This window comes from Salvelinus namaycush, chromosome 31 (assembly GCF_016432855.1).
Source record: "Salvelinus namaycush isolate Seneca chromosome 31, SaNama_1.0, whole genome shotgun sequence".
NCBI lineage: Eukaryota > Metazoa > Chordata > Actinopteri > Salmoniformes > Salmonidae > Salvelinus > Salvelinus namaycush.
Genome location: NC_052337.1, coordinates 21449388 through 21473455, shown reverse-complemented (window position 1 = coordinate 21473455; position 24068 = coordinate 21449388). Strand labels below are relative to the sequence as shown.

At 41.9% G+C, this 24068-nt stretch overlaps 1 protein-coding gene across 2 annotated transcripts; it reads left to right on the top strand.

Annotated features, from left to right (window-relative positions):
- The first annotated feature begins 200 nt into the window (after positions 1 to 200).
- On the top strand, positions 201 to 22802 carry LOC120025696 (ER degradation-enhancing alpha-mannosidase-like protein 3). Of its 2 annotated transcripts, XM_038970268.1 has the most exons (21): positions 201 to 641; positions 1256 to 1368; positions 1557 to 1602; positions 2329 to 2429; positions 3118 to 3157; positions 3480 to 3592; positions 3818 to 3971; positions 4220 to 4354; positions 4443 to 4548; positions 6602 to 6699; positions 7041 to 7166; positions 7524 to 7607; positions 7690 to 7773; positions 7880 to 8004; positions 8209 to 8374; positions 8512 to 8666; positions 11530 to 11641; positions 11910 to 12080; positions 12385 to 12550; positions 19801 to 19986; positions 20449 to 22802. In XM_038970268.1, the coding sequence occupies exons 2-21, from the start codon at positions 1274 to 1276 to the stop codon at positions 20772 to 20774; spliced, it is 2589 nt and encodes an 862-aa protein (XP_038826196.1). In that variant the 5' UTR covers positions 201 to 641; positions 1256 to 1273; the 3' UTR covers positions 20775 to 22802. The 2 variants fall into 2 exon arrangements, with proteins under 2 accessions (XP_038826196.1, XP_038826195.1); XM_038970267.1 differs by having other exon boundaries at positions 201 to 1368.
- The last annotated feature ends 1266 nt before the right edge of the window (positions 22803 to 24068 follow it).

Here is a 24068-nt window from a genome sequence, read left to right as displayed (position 1 = left end):
AAAAGACTGGAGGAATTCATGTTTCTTCAAGTTAAAAAGTACGGATCGGATACATTGTAATTCAATATTATGCCCATAACTAGTAAGAATGTAACTTTATAAAACAATATCACTCGCCATTTTATCGTGATACAAATGTAATAATGTTTTCATTTTACTTCCGCCGCCTTAACCAATAGAATGAAGAGGCACTCTCAGTCGCCAGCTTGTCAAGGGTTGTTGAGTAGCTAGCTAGTAAAGTAACGTTAGCCAGCTAAAGAAGCACCAAAGAAACTGAGCACAGTCTTATTTCCGAAAATAGTTTTCTCGCTGGGGTTTCATCGACGGTTTGGTTGAAATACCCTTTTTGGGTTGGGAGACCCGGCGTTGTTTGTGAGACTGGGACTGACACGGAATAATAGGGATATTTGTGTTGCAATATGAAAGAAGACATCACCACCGGCGTTCAGTCTTGTTTGTTAATTAGCTAGTTAACTAACTGCTAGCCAGCAAGCAAGCTAACCTAATGGAGATCCTCCCTGTTCTTTGGAGTATACACCTGATCATAGACTGGGAAATCACACTAGTAGTGAACACGAGGAGCTTCGTGTGTGATTCGAAGTATATGGACATAGCTACTAGCTAGCTAGCAAGTTGGCTAGGTACACGTCAACTGTACAGATGTCAACTGGTTCACTTGTTAAGCCAGCTAACTAATTAATTATCCTTAGCTGCCAGGGGTAACATGCCTTGTCATTGTGTACATATCAAGTAACCTGTTAGTTGTTGACAGTTGCTATCCCTTACGAAAAAACGTTGCAGTATAACAGAAGTTAAAGTGCTATATAACTGCAGTATTCTGCAAATACTGCGTCCAATTTTTTTTTAAACTGCAGTGATTTTGCAGTGTAACTACTGTTACAGTGACTGCACTGTATTATTCTGCAGTTACTGCGTCCAAAATACCACAGTCTACTGCACGTTTACTGCCGTTTCAAAACTGCAATCTTTTTTTGTACGGTATGGGTTAATGTGACATTGTTGTCAATTAGCCATTTTGACAACTAGCTTGACAGCTAAAACCATCAACTGTAGTGGAGACAGCCAGTTGTCAACTTTATGAACTCTTGGTGCTTGTCCATGAGGCCACACCATGCAGAGGAAATGCATTGGATTATTTGATATTTCTGGGGCGTCATTGAGAGCACAGGAACACCTACTTGTGTACAGACCTGTCAAAGATTAAATGGGAGAAAAACTGTTTTGCTCACCACAGGATTCTCCTGGCATTTCTATGATGCTGAGAGCCCTACTCCTCACAAGCCTTCTTAGCTGGGCCAATGGCCAAGAAGGTCTGACCATGTTACCTGAAGAAAAGACCAAAATCAGGTGAGATAACAACCGTGTATGATCACACACTCCAGTATTACCCAATGCCCACCTCTACTGAGTGGCAAAGTCCATACTATAAAGATGAAGGGACTAAATCATTAAACACACCATCACTATCTATCCGTCCACTTGTCTGTTAGAAATGACTTGGTTATGTTGATTTTGTGTATTTCTTTCTGTTACAGGGACCAGATTGTTGAGATGTTTGATCATGCCTATGGCAGCTATATGGTAGGTCTGTGTCTGACCACATAATTGCCACTCAACTACACTGAGCAAAGTTGGATGTTTCAACCCGTAGCTATTGTTGTCCATCTGTATTACTGACCATGTCGCAGGCCAGGGCATGCTGCTGTTGACGGTTTCATTATGGTTTATGTTAGGGCTGTGATAATACCAGTACTGCAATATTTTTTTCATGGCAAAATGAAAACACGAAGCAGAGAACTTTTTGGTCCTTTAATGTTATGTTAAATATTGTGTACTAGAGCTTGGAAAATATATAAATGTGACTCTGGATGACATCATAATGCTGTTTGTTTCCAACATTATGGCTGTTTCCCTGAAAAAGTCAAATCCGCTTGGTGTTTTGTTTCCTTGCCACGATACTAACAAATATCGCAATACTGGTATCGTCCCGGCCCTAGATGATATTATGTTACTGCTCAAACCAGCCTCTCTAACTTGACTGTGTGCCATACACTCGGCCTATACTTCTAAGTTCAAACCAGTGGAGGCTGCTGAGGGGAGAACGGCTCATAATAATGGCTGGTATGGAATGGTATCAAATGTTGTTTCCATTGGTTGATACCGTTCCATTGACTGCATTCAAGCCATTACTATGAGCCATCCTCCCCTCAGCAACCTCCGCTGGTTCAAACATTTAATCAAATGTTCCTCCTATTGAGTATGTGTACCGTACCCTGACTGTAGCCCCGTGCCCTGATTCTGCCACAGAAATATGCATACCCAGCGGACGAGCTGATGCCTCTGAGCTGCAGGGGGAGAGTGCGTGGCCTGGAGCCCAACAGGGGAGACATCGATGACTCTCTGGGGAAGTGAGTATAACTGCACGGAAAGCCTCCTCACAACATGTGGTTTCTCTGAGTTTAGCCTTTGTGGTGATTTTAGCTGTTTATCGGCTTACTTTTGTACTCAAAGGGGTCTCTTGATGTATAGAGAGAGACAGCCACTCAGCCAACTCAGTCTCACAATGGATTCATTATGTGTCTGTTATGTCATCCCCTGCACTGATGGAGGGACGGGGGCTAGGTAGAGAAAGATGTCCCATGTTTTTCAATATGTAATTTTCATAGGAAAAGGAAGTTAATTGAGGTGCGTTGTGAAATCATGTGGGGAAAACCTAGCCTATTATGAAAATACAAGGAAGGAACACATCTCTTAAGGGAATCCGACCTCTCTCTGATTCTTCCTTAAGACCTTGTAAAACACACTTAACCTGGAAGCACAATAGACGATGAGACTACATGGTGAAGCTGACATGGCGCAGGATCCAGTTCCTCTGCTGTGCGCCATCCTCCTGACCTGGGTCATATGTATTAAGCACCAAATGGAAGAAAATGACTGAAACTGTTGCAAAACATTTGCTATGGTGTGCTCTGATTCAGAGGGGTTGGGTTAAATGTGGAAGACACATTTCAAAGGTATATTTTGAATGCATTCAGTTGTACAACTGACTAGGTATCCCCCTTTCCTTAATGAATATAGCCCTGTTTTCTCTCTTAGGTTCTCCCTCACACTGGTCGACACCCTGGATACTTTAGTGGTGAGTGTCTTATCCTGTCTGTAAGTTTTTGAGCCAGCTATACGAACACAAATGTCTGTAGAGAAATCAATGAGCAAATGGGATCCATTGTCCTGAAACCCCTCAGAGCCACACACATACAGTCAATGGCAGTATATATTAAATGGATAGTCCTTCTTACGGTTCTGGAAACCTGAGCAAAAAATCATTGAATGTCGTAATTCACAGGAATTATTCAAATAGCTATGTGTTTTTATGTAAGTCTTTTTTTGCCTAAGTAATGAAACACTTATTTATTCTGTCTATTACCCTATTAACGCATTTGTCTTGTACATATGTCCAGGTGTTGAACAAGCTGGATGAATTTGAGGATGCAGTTAGGAGGACATTGAGGGATGTCAGGCTGGACAATGATGTGGTGGTGTCTGTGTTTGAGACCAACATCCGAGTCCTGGGGTACGAACCTATGCAATGCATTGTCTCACTCCTACACAGAGCTTCACCAAGATTGTGTACGATACTGGTCCAAATGTCTTATTGACTGTATGATAAAATAACTATATGACTTCATAATATAGGGCTGTCAGTATTTTTATATTGAGATGAATGGGAAATTGGCTGGGCATTGCCACATGCTCACCACACCATCTTGCCCACCACACCATCTTGCTCTCCCTACAGAGGCTTGCTGGGGGCGCATGTGATGGCTGACATGCTCCGTCAGCGGGGGGAGAGGATGCAGTGGTACAGAGATGAGCTGCTCCACATGGCCAAGGAGCTGGGCCACAGACTGCTGCCTGCCTTCAACACTACCAGTGGCCTTCCCTACCCCAGGGTAACACACCTCACTCAGTCTCCATGCTTCTGTTTTTTTCTGGACCCCTGGGTGAAAAACGTTGTTTATCAGAACTTCCACAATGTCACATGAACGGAAAAGTACCAGATTCAGGTCTGACCGGACTGTCCAGTCAAATATGAATAGAGGATTAAAAGTGATTCAAGATGGCTTTGTAGTCTTATTACTATCTGACAATATGCATGTAGTACATTCAATATACTTACTTCTTGTCTGTTTGTTTCCAGGTAAACCTGAGGTATGGGGTCCTTAACCCCCTGTCACGCACAGGCACTGAGTCGGACACCTGTACAGCCTGTGCAGGGACCATGATTCTGGAGTTTGCTGCTCTCAGTCGGCTGTCTGGGGAGGCTGTGTTCGAGGTACATTAGTAATTCCAGTAATAATCGATAGTGTTGTTTTGTATTTATTGGCCAGTGTGCATGAAGATAATGTTTCTGTGTCCCACAGGAGCATGCTAGGAAAGCATTGGACGTCCTGTGGGAGAAGAGACAGCGAGGAAGTGACCTCGTTGGCACCGTCATCAATATCCACAATGGAGACTGGGTCCGCAGGGGTGAGCCAAAGATCCACTGTCACACACTCAACCATGCAGAAAGTAGAAGTCGACCGATTAATCGGAATGGCCGATTAATTAGGGCCGATTTCAAGTTTTCATAACAATCGGTAATCTGCATTTTTGGACACCGGTCATGGCCGATTACATTGCACTCCATGAGGACTGCGTGGCAGGCTGACTACCTGTTATGCGAGTGCATCAAGGAGCCAAGGTAAGGTGCTAGGTAGCATTAAACGTATCTTATAAAAAACAATCAATCTTAACATAATCACTAGTTAACTATACATGGTTGATGATCTTACTAGTTTATCTAGCTTGTCCTGCGTTGCATATAATCGATTCGGTGCCTGTTAATTTATCATTGAATCACAGCCTACTTCGCCAAACGGGTGATTTAACAAGCGCATTCGCGAAAAAAGCACTGTCGTTGCACCAATGTGTACCTAACCATAAACATCAATGCCTTTCTTAAAATCAATACACAAGTATATATATTTTTAAACCTGCATATTTAGTTAATATTGCCTGCTAACATGAATTTCTTTTAACTAGGAAAATTGTGTTACTTCTCTTGTGTTCTGTGCAACAGAGTCGGGGTATATGCAGCAGTTTGGGCCGCCTGGCTTGTTGCGAACTGTGTGAAGACTATTTCTTCCTAACAAAGACAGCCAACTTCGCCAAATAGGGGATGATTTAACAAAAGCGCTTTTGCGGGAAAAAAAGAACAATCGTTGCATGACTGTACCTAACCATAAACATCAATGCCTTTCTTAAAATCAATACACAGAAGTATATTTTTTTTAACCTGCATATTTAGTTAAAATAAATTCATGTTAGCAGGCAATATTAAACTAGGGAAATTGTGTCACTTCTCTTGCGTTCATTGCACGCAGAGTCAGGGTATATGCAACAGTTTGGGCCACCTGGCTCGTTGCGAACTAATTTGCCAGAATTTTGCGTAATTATGACATAACATTGAAGGTTGTGCAATGTAACAGGAATATTTAGATTTATGGATGCCACCCGTTAGATAAAATACGGAACGGTTCCGTATTTCACTGAAAGAATAAACGTTTTGTTTTCGAAATGATAGTTTCCGGATTTGACCATATTAATGACCTACGGCTCGTATTTCTGTGTGTTATTATGTTATAATTAAGTCTATGATTTGATAGAGCAGTCTGACTGAGTGGTGGTAGGCAGCAGCAGGCTCGTAAGCATTCATTCAAACAGCACTTTACTGCGTTTGTCAGCAGCTCTTCGCAATGCTTCAAGCATTGCGCTGTTTATGACTCCAAGCCTATCAACTCCCGAGATCAGGCTGGCAATACTAAAGTACCTATTAGAACATCCAATAGTCAAAGGTATATGAAATACAAATGGTATAGAGTGAAATAGTCCTATAATAGCTACAACCTAAAACTTCTTACCTGGGAATATTGAAGACTCATGTTAAAAGGAACCACCAGCTTTCATATGTTCTCATGTTCTGAGCAAGGAACTTAAACGTTAGCTTTTTTACATGGCACATATTGCACTTTTACTTTCTTCTCCAACACTTTGTTTTTGCATTATTTAAACCAAATTGAACATGTTTCATAATTTTTTGGAGACTAAATTGATTTTGATGTATTATATTAAGTTAAAATAAAAGTGTTCATTGTTCATTCAGTATTGTTGTCATTATTACAAATATATATAAAAATCGTCCGATTAATCGGTATTGGCTTTTTTTGGTCCTCCAATAATCGGTATCGGCGTTGAAAAAGCATAATCGGTCGACCTCTAGCAGAAAGCACACACTCGCCCTCACCTTCACACATAGTCAACCACTCTAATTTAAAGTCAAAATGTATCCGTAGGAACAAACATTTTATCACCTCGCATCATGTGATGACGCATTGTCCCACTCAGTTCCTTTATATACTATTTAGTCACTTCCAATACTACTAGTTTGGTTTTGAATACGTGTCTCTGCTTGTTTTGTTATTTACATTAGCTCAGTCAGGTCCTATATTAACAGTATCTCCCCTCCTCTGTGTATCTTCAGACAGTGGTGTGGGTGCTGGCATTGACTCCTACTATGAGTACCTAATGAAGGCCTACATTCTATTGGGAGACAACGTTTACCTGGAGAGGTTCAACACTGTGAGACTCTACTGTACTATCACCAGCTGCAGATATATTGCAATGTATTGCTCTATGCTTGTAGATAACACTCCAAATTCTCAGACACCATTTACATTTGAATTTAAAATGCTACCTGCATCCAGATTGCAGAACCAGACAACAAAAAATGCATGTTCATATCAAATGCTCTGAGTTCAGATTAACTGTGGTCAGACAGAAATCAGATAAAACAAGATGTACATTAGTATGACGTGTAAACGGGGTCTCAGTCACATCAGTGATCTAACCCCCCCCATATCAAAACATCATGCATAATGTAGGTATCTTTAGTGACCCCGGCTGTCTGTTGTCTCCTACAGCATTACAGCGCCATCATGAAGTACATCAGCCAGCCTCCGCTGCTGCTCAACGTGCACATGCACAACCCCACGGTGAGCGTCCGCAGCTGGATGGACTCCCTACTTGCCTTCTTCCCCGGCCTGCAGGTGAGTCCCATAACACGTCCTCTATCATCGCCACTTGTTATGGTTAGCCCCCCTGCCTCTAATAATTTGACATAGCATGCATCCCAAATGGCATCCTATTGCCTATACAGTGCACTACTTTTTTGGGGGGCCCATATTGTGCTATTTGGAATACAAATATGACATAAGTGAACAATGAGACACTCTGTTTGTAGCATGACATCATCATGACCACATCTCTTTCCACTACAGCAGAAGAAGGTTCTCTGGTTTTTAGGTTGAGTTTCTATAGTTTTCAAGTGGGTTGTATGATCAAGTATACGCTCTGAAAGGGAATCGTTCATAGTAAAGACTGCCTTATCAACCTCTTCAATATAGGTTTTGAGAGGAGACCTGAAACCAGCCATAGAGACCCATGAAATGCTCTACCAGGTCACCAAGCAACACAAGTTTCTCCCTGAGGTCAGAAAAAGTGACATTTGAGTCAAGAGGATAAAATCTGCTCTCAGCTCTGCTTGACTGCATGGTATTCCTCACGTTGCAGGCTTTCACCACGGAGTTCAGAGTTCATTGGGGTCAACACCCTCTGAGGCCAGAGTTTGCAGAAAGCACCTACTACCTCTACAAGGTAATGCTGTTCCCGCTGTGAAAAGCCAACGTGCATAGTAAATGGTGTACTCTGAACTGGTTGAGAGGGGCTGGGAATGGGATAAACCATGTTTTCCCTTCCACAGGCCACAGGTGACCCCTACTACCTCAGAGTGGGCCAGTCCATAGTGGAGAAGCTCAATGCTCATACCAGGGTGCCTTGTGGGTTTGCAGCCGTGCAGGATGTCCGCACAGGGACCCACGAGGATAGGTAGGGGAACACAGTGAAACATATGGGTTAAAATCTGAAACCTCAGGTCATCTCCACTGATTCCTTCTCACTCCAGCCTTCAACTGCTATTTCCAATATTACTAATGGATATGTTGGTCTTTAGCAAGAGAGCTCAAATGACAGTGTCATGTGACACATTATTTGTTCTGTTCAAGTGATTTCAAACATTCCCTTTCTCTTTAGGATGGACTCATTCTTCCTAGCGGAGATGTTTAAGTACCTGTACCTTCTGTTCTCTGAGAAGAACCAGCTTCACTTCGACATCGACGAATACATCTTCACCACCGAGGCCCACCTGCTGCCTGTCTCCCTGTCCACTTCACAGCCCCCCTGTCGGGGCAACAACACGGTGAGGCTCAGTCAGTTACCAACAGTTGTGATTGCCATATGGTGTCTATTTGAACCAGCTGTCCAGTTATGAACGGGTGTTATGTTATGGTCAGAAGAGCTGAAACTGATCCGCCATTTTGTGTCTATACGTTCCAGGAAGCGCCCACTGCCGTGGAGGAGGACCTGTTCACCTACTCGTGCCCCAGCACCCAGACCCTGTTCCCCAACAACCCCTCCTTTGCCAAGACCATAAGGGACAGCTACAAGTACCTGACTGGGGTGGGCCGGGCATTCCACGCTTCACCTGACAGGTGTGTCTGTGTCCGTGTTCATGTGTTGTTGTAAATAGCTGCACATTCACTAAGATTTATTATTTTAAATTTTCCTTTTGTTACATCCTTCGTGTTAACCCCGGCATCCAAAAATTATACAACTTGAATAAACGCTTGGCGGTAAGGATGACATCAGTGGTGTAGCCTACTGGCGATACTGATATCACTTATTGATATCTGCTGTACATAGCGCATTGATGTGAATCACACTGCTGCTCTCTCATTTAGCTATTTGCGCCTTACGGATGGATTGTGGTTGTTGTGGATGGCTGTTTAAATGTGTAGGCCTATGTGTATTTTAACACATATATATATATATAATGGTTGAATTGAATGAGTTTAACCACCTATCAATCATTGTTTTTGTGACCAGTGGACAGCCAATGAAAAATGCTCTCTTGCAACAGCTTCATAGTGTGGTTTGCAGCCTTTCAAATAAACGTTTGAGGGAGTTCCTCCATTCTAAACTCCTCTATGGTATATTGTGCTCCAGTCCATACTGTTAAAGTAGTTTAATTTAAGAAGAGTGGGGCTTTTATTGCTCGATCTAATTCATGCTGATAAAAAAAAATCCAAAGACCTAATGGACACATGCTTAAACTCTCACACTTTTGATAGACTTGAAACAAATTATCGAGATGTGAAAGTGTCGCCAAAAAAAAGACAAAAGGCCTATAGCAAATGCAACATATGGCATTACATTTTCACATGCAAATGGCTCTTTTCTGTAGTTCTCAAAGCATGCCATTCCATGAGAGCAGCTTTTTTTTTTTTTACTAAGCAATGAGCCCAATCAATCCTCCATGACAACAAAATCATAAACAACATAGTAGGCTAATACATCCTTAGTTGTTGGGTTTTGCTCAGGTAAAACAATTTGGGTAATCTATATTTCCAAGTCCTTTTTTTGTGGATCAAGGGATATTAAATTGATTGGAAGGACTGAAAATCTGAACGACTTTTGCTTTTAATGTAAAGATATGGCCTTATCATATTATTATATGTAGTAGAAATTGGTTAGAAGAAGCCTACATAACCAACACATAAAGGAAAATGAAACATCATTTATGGCCAGCTATGTAAACTCTAACATTGATTTATCCTGCTATAAATGCCGTTCAATTGGTAATTACGTTTTTTTATTTTTTTTGCTTCTAGAAGTAGAACAATTTATATTACCTCTTAAAGGAAAAATCCACCCAAAACCACAAATTCCTGCAATTTACAGTGTTAAATAACACTGTGACAACAATATCTTCTGTGAACAAATTATTAATGTTGTTGTTATTATAAGGTTGGTAGCAACGGGAAAATCATTGTGGAAATCTGCAGCTCACGCCGACTACAAAACCCACAATCCAATGCTCTATGGGTTGGCTGGCTAGCTAGCTAGCAAACGTAGCTACACACAATAATACCAAAGTTTATATCAGAATGTGTATTAGGTAGTTAAGTGTAAAATGGCCTAAACAAACTCCACTATCAATTTAGGAGTATACAATCTCACTATGTTTACACTGCAGATTGATGTGCTTCGCAGAGTGTAATCTGACATGCAATGGCCAGGCAACAGCACCATGCAATGTACCCTGGATTGAAGAGGCAGACAAATAGGAGAAATATGGTGGACCCTCTGTTAAATTACACATTTCTTGAGGTCAGAGTATCGCAAAAATATGATCAATGACTCATTGGAAAGAAGACAACCTCCCGCGTTTTGACATCGGACAGTTTTGTAATGTAAAATAGATGTTTTCACAATCTAAAAGTCGTAATCATATTAACTCCCAGTGTAGTGATAGCGGCTTTATCGCAATGACACGTCACAGACTGAGTAATCCAGAAACGTCACAGGGGCTATAAAACTGAAGTGTCCGTTTAGAACGTTTTATCACCACCAAATATGGTAGTGAGAGGAAGTTTCATTCGCGGGTAGTGGGAGAGGATGGAACTAGGTGAAACTGGGACGACATTCTGCAAAATCTCAATACATTTCTGTTCTCAAAACTAGAATCTGTTACGAACACAGTGCACAAAGTTTTTTTTTTATAGACTTGACGATTTGCCAAGGTTGTAGAAAATTACCTTGTTTAGGAGTGCAAGATTGAATTGAGTTTGTGCACACGCGCACTTCAAAGAAGGCTTTCGCTAATGGAAATATGCAAATAAATTCTACAACGCGCCAATAGGATATCACTAGCTCGTGCTTGTTCTGCCCACTGCTTCATTTGCTCCCACTGTAAACCACACAGATGAACCATCTCGAGTTAGTTATAAATGCGTCATACCAGCCAAATGTCGGCCTTCTTCAACGGCAATAGCTCAGATACAGTGTAATGAACCCGGGAATCGGTAGAATATTGCTCAGAGATGAAAAAAAAACAATATAATGTTCAAAATGGGTGAATCTTTCCTTTTTAAGGGGAAAGTAATCTAAGTAACAAAGTAATCAGATTACGTTAAAGTTTGGGTAATCCAAAAGTTACTGATTACAATTCTGGACAGGTAACTAGTAACTAACTGATTACATTTAGAAAGTAACCTATCCAACCCTAATGTGGAGTAATGTCTAAGGATTCCAAGTTTTCACATGCTCCCCTGATAAAAACATATGTGCTTTATCTGCCACCTTGAGGAAAACTAGTTTGAAAATTCTAACATACTTTATGTAAAATACATTTTGTGTGTTTCTGAACATTGCACCATGCTGCCTTGTTGACAATATGACCAGGCAGCGCAGATGACTATTTGATTTGAGAGGAGACTCCCTCACCGCTTTTGCCCGGGGCCTACCCCAGTTCAGCTTAATCAAACTCCCTATCTGATGATTGTGTGTTTGCAGGGGCATCGAGCTGCCACTTCACGACCACGGTATGGAGCCAGTGGAGTTTCTGAGGAGCATGGGCATCTCCCTCACCCCACTGAATGACGCTGGGGCAACAGACACACATGGGGTAAGATGATTGAGCAGCTTATTTATCTATAGCACTCTATTGCCTCTGGGTCTGCATCCCAAATGACACCCTGTTTCCTATATAGTGCACTACTTGTGACCAGAACCCTATGGGCCATGGTCAAATGTAGTGAACTATATAGGGAATATGGTGCAATTTGGGATGTGGTCTAGCATTCTATTGTCTCTATTGCTAAGCAGGGCAACATTACTCTGTCTCCCTCATGCTCCTGTGTAATTCATTTCACCAATGTCTTTCTTTTAATGAGGCACATGAAGGTGTTTACAGGGTGAAACTGGTGGCAGAGGTGACCCAGACCCCAGAGGAGGAAGTAGTGCCCCTCATCGTTCAGCTCATATCCCCCCCGTATCTGGGTAGAACGGTCCTGACTGCTGGACCAGCCAAGTTTGGAATGGACCTAATCAAGCAGGAGCATGGGGTGAGCTTTCTTGAATCTTGCATTTATTTGTATTTGCTTTCTATGTCACTCAGAATATTGATAAAAGACAGGCATGCATCTCCTAGTCCTCTTAAATGTATCACCCAAAGACTCAAATTTAAATATTTACCCATGTCAGCATTAGTTTTGGATATTTCTGGAGCTCTTTGGATGTCTGCATGTGTCACTACTGTATGGAGTATTTACAGGAATCTCTCCTCCCTTCACTCACACACACACACACACACACACACACACACACACACACACACACACACACACACACACCCTGTTCCTCTCCAAGGTGAAGGGCAGCATTGTGAAGACCTCTCCCTACACAGCATGTGGGCCCATAGAGAATGCTCAGGAGCTGAGTGGGCACATTGCCCTTGCACTGCGTGGCGACTGCATGTTTGCTGCCAAGGCCCGCAGGCTACAGGAGGTGGGGGCTATCGGAGTCATCTTCATAGGTGAGGGAAAAAGACACACACCAATTCTGCCCCTCTCATATTACACCCACACAGTCCATAATATCAGGACACAGCCTGTTACTCTGCTGTAAGAGTCAGGAGCTTAGGGAAAGAGTTTAGTGGGGCTTAACCTAGTTTGAGAAGGCCATGTTGGTCTGCATTGTTAGTGCACTACTGTCTATTGTAACTACTTACAATCACTCACTTTTTTGTGAATTTACAGTAGTTCCGTGTTTTACCCTTCTAAGTTAGTCCCCTAACAGGCTTTGATTGACATGCCATTCCTTTTTTCATCCATGTCACTCACGAGCCTTATCCTCAGGGATGCAAACTAGTCACCTTTCGTTTTGAATCCAAAATAGGTGACCTACGTGTAGATCCGATGACAAAAGTTTTGGAGGGGAGGGGTTGGATCACTGCTGACTGTAAGCGAACGAGAGATTCGCGTTTGGAGCAGTACTAGTGTCCGTAGGCTCAGCCAATCTTTCACATAACAATAGAATGCAGCGCAGCACGCGACTAACACGGAACCCAGACCGGCTGCGCGCGTGCGCCATCGTGCATAAATTTATTTTGTCCCCCTACACCAAACGCGATCACGACACGCAGGTTAAAATATCAAAACAAACTCTGAACCAATGACATTAATTTAGGGACAGGTTCGAAAAGCATTAAACATGTATGGCAATTTAGCTAGTTAGCTTGCACTTGCTAGCTAATTTGTTCTATTTAGCTAGCTTGCTGTTGCTAGCTAATTTGTCCTGGGATATAAACATTGAGTTGTTATTTTACCTGAAATGCACAAGGTCTTCTACTCCGACAATTCATCCACACATAAAACGGCCAACCGAATCATTTCTAGTCATCTCTCCTTCCAGGCTTTTTCATCTTTGAACTTATATGGTGATTGGCATCTACACTTTTACCACGACAACCGGCAAAACATTTCGTCTTTCAATCACCCACGTATAACCAATGAGGAAATGGCACGTGGGTACCAATGAGGAGATGCGAGAGGCAGGACTTCCAGCTCGACTCAGGTCCTCCGAGAGAGAAAGAGAGAATTAGAGAGAGCATACTTAAATTCACACAGGACACCGGATAAGACAGGAGAAATACTCCAGATATAAGACTAACCCTAGCCCCCCGACACATAAACTACTGCAGCATAAATACTGGAGGTTGAGACAGGAGGGGTCAGGAGACACTGTGGCATGTTTTGTGCTGCTACCATGACCGAGGTAAAGACAGTTTCAGGTTGGATATTCGCCTGTAGTTTTCCTTACGTCCACCAACAGCAGTTAGGGACCGTCAACATGGTGACAAATCAACATTTTCAAATTTCAATAGCTATCTAACCATTACTCCTAAAACTTTCAAAACTGGTTCTAGCTAACCCGATGGCATAGACACACATTGCACACATTTATTTTTTGTTGATTTACATCTCGCACTATTTTAAATTATTTATTTACATTTTTGAATTTCAATAGCTCATTGGTCACATGACCGACTGGACTCAAACAAGGTTCAGCATGTCCACTGACTACCCTTCTATATTGCACACCCTTTAGTTTGTCCATTTTCATCGCACACGTTTTTACATGAATTTTTTTACATTAAAAATTTCAATAGCTCCTTGGTCATGTGACCTAATGACTTAAAACAAGGTTCAGAATGTCCACTGACTATACCTTCTTATCGCACACTCTGTTTGTCTGCTTTCATATCGTGATATTAGACTTAAATCTGTAAGCTTTGCATGCCTTCATTTCACATGGGTGTTTAAAAAAAATATATATATTCCTACGTCTTTTGAGTAAAATCCTTTTTCCAAAATTGATTTAGGTACATTTTTGTGACGAGGTATAAGGGTTGTGATATGGGTCATTTAATAGTAAAATCATTTAAGGGATCAATACATTTCTATATTGCTTCCCCAGTATCTGCATGAACCATCAGGCCAAGTGTTTTTGGTTGACCCTGCTTGACAGAAAGAGAAGGAGGAATCGGAACACGCTGCATTCAAATTCAGGTCTTAGTTATTCCATTGTACTGGATCTAATATGTATTAGCATTTTACATACATTCATAAGTGTAATACTTTTTTATGACATACTGTGAAAAACTCTCTTGGCTGCTGGCTCTGTCACTTTCAGACATGTGCAGAGCAGACTGAAAGGGGAAGGGTAGCTCTTGACTTGAACCACAGGGGTTCTCTGTAAAGAGAGAGTAATCCAAAAGGCACAGAAGCACCCATTGACTTTCAATTGGCACCCTTGACCTGTATGTATTCTCTCCTGATTGGCTCTGTGGTGCACAGTCTGGCAGTTTGACTAAAGTGCCAGAGGTATGAGGAGAGACATCCTCCTTTGTATTTATGGGAACAAATATTTCCTAACACTTTGGACAGTTAGAAGACACAATGCATCAATGCAACAATTCTTCTTTTTTTTTTTTTTTTACAAATTACTGTCCATGAGTAACCTCAACCTTGTGGGTCTGTGGGTGTTTTGGCCAATAAAGTGCCAACTCAATTCTACCAGTGACGAGTCTCTCATGCCCCTTTGAACGGGGACACAGGGCAATAGTTTTTAATCTAAACCAGCCCTTTTTTACTGGAGTACACTAACCCCTAATTGGGGCTCTTTTCTTGACACATAGTAGCAGTTTACCAGATAAGTAAAGAAGATCAAAAAGTAGATTGTTGTAAGGGTGTATTACATCCTGTGCTGGCCACATTGTCATATCCATTCTGGAATCTGAGTGGTAAAATCATAGCTGAAAAATGCCTCTGTATGTGTATACATTTTCTCCCAAGACAGAACTGCCAAAGGGGGTGGAGTTGCAATCTACTGCAGAGTTCTGTCATACTATCCAGGTCTGAGCCCAAACAGTTCAAACTTCTACTTTTAAAAATCCACCTTTCCAGAAATAAGTCTCTCACTGTTGCCGCTTGTTACAGACCCCAGCTGCACCCTGGACACCATATGTGAATTAATTGCCCCCCATTTATCTTCAGAGTTTGTACTGTTAGGTGACCTAAACTGGGATATGCTTAACACCCCGGCCGTCCTACAATCTCAGCTAGATGCCCTCAATCTCACCCAAATTATCATGGAACCTACCAGGTACAACCCCAAATCCGTAAACTCGGGCACCCTCATAGATATCATCCTGACCAACCTGTCCTCTAAATACACCTCTGCTGTCTTCAATAAGGATCTCAGCCATTACTGCCTCATTGCCTGCGTCAGTAATGGGTCCCCGGTCAAACGACCACCCCTCATCATAGTCAAACGCTCCCTAATACACTTCAGCGAGCAGGCCTTTCTAATCGACCTGGCCCGGGTATCCTGGAAAGATATTGACCTCATTCCGTCAGTAGAGGATGCTTGGTTATTCTTTTAAAAGTGCTTTCCTCACCATCTTAAATAAGCATGCCCCGTTCAAAAAATGTAGAACCAGGAACAGATTTTGCCATTGGTTCACTCCAGACCTGACTGCCCTTGACCAGCACAAAAACATCCTGTGGCGTACTGCATTAGCATCGAATAGCCCCCGCGATATGCAACTTTTCAGTTAGGAACTTATCGGCAGACTCAACAGCCTTGGTTTCTCAAATAACTGCCTCGCCTGGTTTACAAACTACTTCTCAGATAGAGTTCAGTGTGTCAAATCAGAGGGCCTGTGTTCTGGACCTCCGGCAGTCTCTATGGGGGTGCCACAGGGTTCAATTCTCGGGCCGACTCTTTTCTCTGTATACATCAATGATGTCCCTCTTGCGTCTGGTGGTTCTCTGATCCACTTCTACGAAAACAACATCATTCTGTATACTTCTGGCCCTTCTTTGGACACTGTGTTAACTAACCATACAACTCTCCTTCCGTGAATTCCAACTGCTCTTATATGCAAGTAAAACTAAATGCATGCTCTTCAACCGATCGCTGCCCGCACTTGCCCGCCCGCCTAGCATCACTACTCTGGACGGTTCTGACTTAGAATATGTGGACAACTACAAATACCTAGGTGTCTGGTTAGATTGTAAACTCTCCTTCCAGACTCATATTAAGCATCTCCAATCCAAAATTAAATCTAGAATCGGCCTCCTATTTCGCAACAAAGCATCCTTCACTCATGCTGCCAAACATACCCTCGTAAAACTGACTATCCTACCGATCCTCGACTTCGACAATGTCATTTACAAAATAGCCTCCAACACTCTACTCAGACTGCATCCAATTTGCTATCACAGTGCCATCCGTTTCGTCACCAAAGCCCCATATCCTACCCACCACTGCGATCTGTATGCTCTCATAGGCTGGCCCTCGCTTCATATTCGTCGCCAAACCCACTGGCTCCAGGTCATCTATAAGTCCTTGCTAGGTATAGCCCCTCCTTATCTCACCTCACTGGTCACCATAGCAGCACCCACCCGTAGCACGCGCTCCAGCAGGTACATTTCACTGGTCAACTCCAAAGCCAATTCCTCCTTTGGCCGCCTTTCCTTCCAGTTCTCTGCTGCCAATGACTGGAACGAATTGCAAAAATCACTGAAGCTGGAGACTCATATCTCCCTCATTATCTTTAAGCATCAGCTATCAGAGCAGCTTACAGATCATTGCACCTGTACATAGCCCATTTGTAAATAGCCCATCCAACTACCTCATCCCCATATTGTTATTTATTTTATTTATATATATTTTTTAAATTGCTCCTTTGCACCCCAGTATCTCTACTTGCACATTCATCTTCTGCACATCTATCACTCCAGTGTTTATTTGCGAAATTGTCATTTTTTCGCCACTATGGCCTATTTATTGCCTTACCTCCCTTATCTTACTTAATTTGCACACACTGTATATAGACTTTTCTATTGTGTTATTGACTGTACATTTGTTTATTCCATGTGTAACTCTGTGTTGTTGTTTGTGTCACACTGCTTTGCTTTATCTTGGCCACATTGCAGTTGTGAATGAGAACTTGTTCTCAACTGGCTTACCTGGTTGAATAAAGGTGAAATAAAAAATTAAATAAAATTTAAAAATACTGTATGTGGGAATGTCTTATGTCCGTCCTACATGTAGTGTTGGTACATGGAATATTCCTCAACTGCATATATCATAAATTGCTATTACAAATAGAAGTATTATGTTCAACAACTGACATTTTCAGATATTATTTTGACAAACACACTTTGGTGCTTACAATTCATTCTCTATTGTCATAGATTTGGTGGGCACTGTCATCTCTGATCTTTGTGATATGACTTTCTTTAAGCACGTACTGATGAAACTGTCACTTCATATTTTTTTCTTAGTCTACAAACGCTCATTTATTCACTCTGTGATAGGGTTGGATCCTATATGCTACGTTTATTATTGTCCTGTAAATGGTTCAGTGCCTATAATTTAGGCTGTGTGTAGAATGGGGCATAAAGGAAATTACCTCTACTACTAAATTACTACTAGATTATAGTGGTTGATATTAACGATGAAAGGAGATTATCTGTCTCCTATTGTGTACTGCTGTTAAATACTGGGGGGGAGGGGGAAATAAGTACTTAGAACTACCAATTATTATAGATAAATATTAAAGAAAAGGGTAAACACAACACTGGACTGAACCCCCTAATTGTCAAACTAATATTAATGTACAACAATATAGAAGAGACATAACTGGAGGTTATGCAATATGGGTGTATATCCACTGCACGCTTCTTAGGTGTGTAATTGACATGACCAAGGAGCTATTGAAATGTAAAACTATGAAAAATGTATGTTACACCGTGTGATTTTACAGTACACAAACAAGTGTGCAATATAGAAGGGTACATTCTGCACCATGTTTGAAGTCACTAGGTCACATGACCAAGGAGCTATTGAAATTTTACATTTTGAAAAATTCATGTAAAATCTTGTGAGATGAAAATGGACAAACTAAAGGGTGTGCAATATAGAAGGGTAGTCAGTGGACATGCTGAACCTTGTTTGAAGTCACTAGGTCACATGACCAAGGAGCTATTGAAATTCGAATGTAAAAAAAGTTTGTACTTTGTTTACGCTCCCTAACTAATTCAACTAGGAATACAAAATGCTGCTCACATTTCCATATGTTTATTAGCTTTGGAAAGCGAATTAATGTCCAAATCGTGAAAATAAGTCCTGTGCAATGTTGTGCGCAATTTTTCCAACATAATGACACGTATTTGGAGTCTGTGGCTCAAGTGGTTTGAAAGCTATTGAGGTTTGAAAGCGCGAATATCCGTCGAATATCCAACTTGAAACTGTCTTTACCTCGGTGCTACCATGTTGTTATGTTGTTGCTACCATGCTGTGTTATGTGTTGCTGCCTTGGTATGTTGTTGTCTTAGGTCTCTCTTTATGTAGTGTTGTCCTATATTTATATAGTATTTATTTATAGATATTTTTATCCTAGTCCCCGCAGGAGGCCTTTTGCCTATTTGTAGACTGTCATTGTAAATAAGAATTTGTTCTTAACTGACTTGCCTAGAAAAATAAATAAATAAAAAGGAACACCACACTTTCCCTCTTTCTCACTTTTTCAATACGGTGGATAAAAAGGGGTATGCCAGGTGTACACTCTGCCTGAAAGAGATCAATTATGCCTACAAAGGGTATCATGCTCTGCTGGCACATTGTGGAACAGATGTCCACAGGCAGAAAGTGTACAATGTAATAATGTGCAGTGTAACCCAAATATATTGTTTTTGTTGTGTTGAACTTGACAGTAATAGATATGTGAGGGTGATTGTCATTATTTTTACTCATTGAATGTTATTTTTGTACACATGTAGCCTTGTGCACTTGATCGATGTCTACTATAGTGGCCACTATAATAGAGCAAAAATAGAATGCCTGTTTGATTAATTCTATTTCTACTTAAAGATGTTTTTTTCCCCCAAGTGCAATATTTATATTTGTGTGGTCACAAGCATTCTATTATAAATGCTGTCATGGCTAACTGCAATATTAGTGGGGGGTTTTCTCAAGATTTGAGTGTAGTAAAGTCTAGTCAACAATTAACATTGGATTGCTTTCTTTACATTTTTTTGCTTTGAGTTAGGTTCACATGAACCACTTTTTATTTTACACACAGAGACTGATCATATAGATCATATTCTTTTGTTGTTTAATTAGTTAACCTGCATTTTCCCCAGCAAGGATTTTCAGTTTGCATCCCTGCTTCCCTACAAAACTCAATTTCCCATGTTTCACTGTCCCTCCTAGACCACCGGGAAGGGAGTAACGGTGCAGAGACGCCCCTGTTCCAGATGGTGGGAGACGGCGGGTCCACGGCTGAAATCACCATCCCTCTGGTTTTCCTGTTCAGCCAGGAGGGGGCGCTGCTCACTTCTGCTCTGGAGGATCACAGCAATGTAGATGTGCTGATGCTGCCCAAGGAGAGACAGCTAGGTAAGAGAGGGGGCCTGTGCAAAGCCTGTGGTCTAGCGGTCAGTCACATATATAATGCTCCCCACCGAAGACCAGGGTTCAATTACCGCATCTATGCTTCCTGCTGTTGTCCCATTTGCTTGTCTCCCCATCTGTTGCCAACAGTCTAAATAAAGTGTAAAATGTAATAAATACATTTTAAAAAGTGGCAGCCTGGCTATGGGGGTTCATTATGAGGATGAAGGGTTCTAAATTTAGCAATGGTCAAATAGCCCAAAAACCTCACTCATGTTTAATTCTGAACTTTAGTATCGTTTTTTTTTTTAGGTTCAATGAAAAAAACACTTCTGTAACTTAAATGCAAGATGTTTGAGGTGTAACAGATTACATGTTTTCCACTTACACTGTCTTCTTCTCTCCCTCTGTCCCCCTGTCTTTCTCTTTCTTGTTCTCTCTCGGTTTCCCTTCTGATCACTACTCCAGACAAAGCAGATAAGCCCCTGGGGAAGATGAACATCAAGTTCCGCCTGGCAGAAGAGGGGGAGCTAGAGGAGGGGGAGGCCAGAGGCCCCACCCTGAAGTTTGTCCTGGAGAAGGGAGAGGTGGTGTTGGAGGAAGAGGAGTACAGACAGCAAGGAGACAGCTGCTTAACACCTGGAGGCGATCATGTGCCGTGTTCTTATGGACAGACTGCTGCCTCGCCCCCCTCCCACAGCCCCAACGACCCCAATACAGACCCCGGATCTCAGGACAGTCAGGTTCCTCAACCCCCTCCCACTGACCACGGGCCCTGGGCTCCCCAGCACTGATCCCTGGTCAGTGTCTACAGGCATGTTGCTGTGCCAAGAGAGAGCCCTTACTGCCTTGCCGCACACTCGGGACTGGACTGAATTGATCATTTTAACCAAGAGGGGGGCTTAGTGTGACATTCAATCCCACTGACTCACTCACTCTCCCTTCTCTTATAGTTAATAGTTATTGGGACTGCAGTATGTATTCATGTATAGGAAGGGATGGGCATTGGGCAGGGGTAGTGCTACACAAACATAGCTCGTTAGTCTTACCTTGCTACTGTAGCCTCATCCCCAGTTGTATTGTGGTGATGACATAGATTTAGTCAGATGCTTGTAAGAGAATTGATGATGTGCACATTTCAGAGAAATAGCTGAGGTAAGCAGGGGGAGGGGATATTAGGCTGATATAGGGCACCTTTGTCTGAAGCCTTGTGTTTGAGTCTCTGTACTGTAGGCTAGATTGTGTTGAGCTACTGCAATGATGAGGGGATTTCTTTACTGTCCCCTGTACCAAGATGGTGTCCTGTGAATACAGTGATGTGTGTTAATTTCCACATTGTGGCAAGTAGTGCTGTTTGAAGGGATGCGTTATCACTCACAAGAATAACAAACTATAATGCTTTTCGATAAGGGGCCAGTTTCGGTGAACTGATGACTTCAGTCTTATTTATTTTGTACTGGTAAATCAGGGAAATTTAAGAGTGAAAAATACTTGAATGTGTGTGATCGTTACTACACTACCGAATCAAGACCTTGTATCGACCTTAGTCTTGCGTATTCCATTTTTCAAATGTCAGTTGGATATTATTAAAGGTAGACTCGGCGATACACGAAGTAACCATCATATCTGGCCGATATCCGTAACAACTAAGACCGTTTAAGTGCCAAACTAAACTTCTCTGCTGTTTTGGACCCGTAGCTACCATGTTGTAGCAGCGTGAAGCGCACCAGTGCATGATATGCAGATACTGTGTGAGAAGAAAGTCTTGCATTGCAGTTAACTCAATATCTGCGAAGCTGCTCGTTGCAACTTTAAAACGCTGAGTCTACCTTTTTAAGTTAACGCCAATGCCTCTTCTAGGTCTTTATCGGATGGTTTTAGCTCTAGGTTTGTACTCTTCCTGTCTTCACCACTGCCACCAGAGTCTTATAATGCCATGCACTTTGGCACATGGGCATCTTCCTACTAGAGCTATTGTCATGGTGGCGCCACACCCAGGGACTGCTCCTCAAACAGCTCACAGTACACTAAACAGTGTCTGTCTGTGTTTTGTCCGTTTGGTGTCTCTCATTGCAAACAGCCTTTGTATGATTGTCTGTGTGTGGACAGTGTAAAAACATCAGACTGTTCCATTGTTTTCTCTTTCTTTCCATTCATCTTTTTGCAGTGTGAGATGACCTAGGCATGAGTGTGTGTGTGTGTACCAAGAACAGCCATAACATTTATATTTGTATGGTCAAATGCAGTCACTCACATCTGCGTATTTTATCATTCATTCCTGAGTCTCAATTTTATCTGCCAGATGTTGAATAATTTTTGCATGGGTTTTGTGTAATATATAATTTTAAGGTGTAAAAGTGGGTTATATTCCAATGATCGCTGTGGGAACATGGGAATGGTTTGTAAAGAAAAGCAGTGTTTTTTTCATGACAGAGTGTATTCCAAACAGTTAACAGTGTAGTAGACCGGTCATTGTTGCTGCTCACATTTTAAATCTTATTCCAACATTGCCACCTATATACATGTGTATACAAGTCAAAGTCAACCTGTATACATCTATGGCATCTATGACCATTACTGTCCACTCAGAGGAAAGCGCCATGAGACATTTAAACATAAGTTGACTTTTTAGATATTTATTCCGCAAATATTATTTGCCTTTTGGAAATGTTGATGATAGGAATAGCTGAAGCTCCAAAAAGTGCCAAAGTGATTATTGCTGGTAACAGAGTATCAGATTCTAATGTACTTTGTATTTTGTGAAGATTCTTTGAGAGCTGAAGCAACTTGATCTTGTCAATAAATTAAGAATCATGATCTCAGTTTTTTGTGACTAGGTTTTTCTTTTAAGTTCAGTAGCCTACTTGTTTTATTGCTTTATTGTGAGGTTTGGAGACGGATAAAATCCTTTTCTTTCAAGGGAGAGTGGTGACAAACCACAGGCTTATAGCCGGGCCCAGTATACAGACCTGGTCACACGCAAGGACACTGGACATACAGTGAGGGAAAAAAGTATTTGATCCCCTGCTGATTTTGTACGTTTGCCCACTGACAAAGAAATGATCAGTCTATAATTTTAATGGTAGGTTTATTTGAACAGTGAGAGACAGAATAACAGCAAAAGAATCCTGAAAAACACGTCAAAAATGTTATACATTTATTTGCATTTTAATGAGGGAAATATGTATTTGACCCCTCTGCAAAACATGACTTAGTACTTGGTGGCAAAACCCTTGCAATCACAGAGGTCAGACGTTTCTTGTAGTTGGCCACCAGGTTTGCACACATCTCAGGAGGGATTTTGTCCCACTCCTCTTTGAAGATCTTCTCCAAGTCATTAAGGTTTCGAGGCTGACGTTTGGCAACTCGAACCTTCAGCTCCCAATGTGCGGGAGCACTGGTTGGTCGGGCCATTTAGGTAGTATGTACATGAATGTATAGTTAAAGTGACTATGCATATAAGATAAACAGAGGACTATGCAAATAGTCCGGGTAACCATTTGGTTACCTGTTCAGGAGTCTTATGGCTTGGGTGTAAAAACTGTTGAGAGGCCTTTTCGTCCTAGACTTGGCACTCCGGTACCGCTTGCCATGCGGTAGTAGAGAGAACAGTCTATGGCTGGGGTCTTTGACAATTTTCAGGGCCTTCCTCTGACACCGCCTGGTGTAGAGGTCCTGGATGGCAGGCAGATTTGCCCCAGTGATGTACTGGGCCGTACGCACTACCCTCTGAAGTGCCTTGCGGTCGGAGGCCGAGCAATTGCCGTACCAGACAGTGATGCAACCAGTCAGGATGCTCTGGCTGTTGCAGCTGTAGAACCTTTTGAGGAACTCAGGACCCATGCCAAATCTTTTTAGTTTCCTGAGGGGGAATAGGCTTTGTCGTGCCCTCTTCACGTCTGTCTTGGTGTGTTTGGACCATTCTAGTTTGTTGTTGATGTGGACACCAAGGAACTTGAAGCTCTCAATCTACTCCACTACAGCCCCGTCGATGAGAATGGGGACGTGCTCGATGCTCCTTTTCCTGCAGTCCACAATCATCTCCTTAGTCTTGGTTACGTTGAGGGATAGATTGTTATTCTGGCACC

Coding starts and splice junctions, on each gene's coding strand:
- LOC120025696 (XM_038970267.1), top strand. CDS start 1,226: ATGGGAGAAAAACTGTTTTGCTCACCACAGGATTCTCCTGGCATTTCT. Junction 3,593..3,817: donor ACCAACATCCGAGTCCTGGG/GTACGAACCTAT, acceptor CTCTCCCTACAG/AGGCTTGCTGGGGGCGCATG. Junction 6,700..7,040: donor ACCTGGAGAGGTTCAACACT/GTGAGACTCTAC, acceptor TGTCTCCTACAG/CATTACAGCGCCATCATGAA.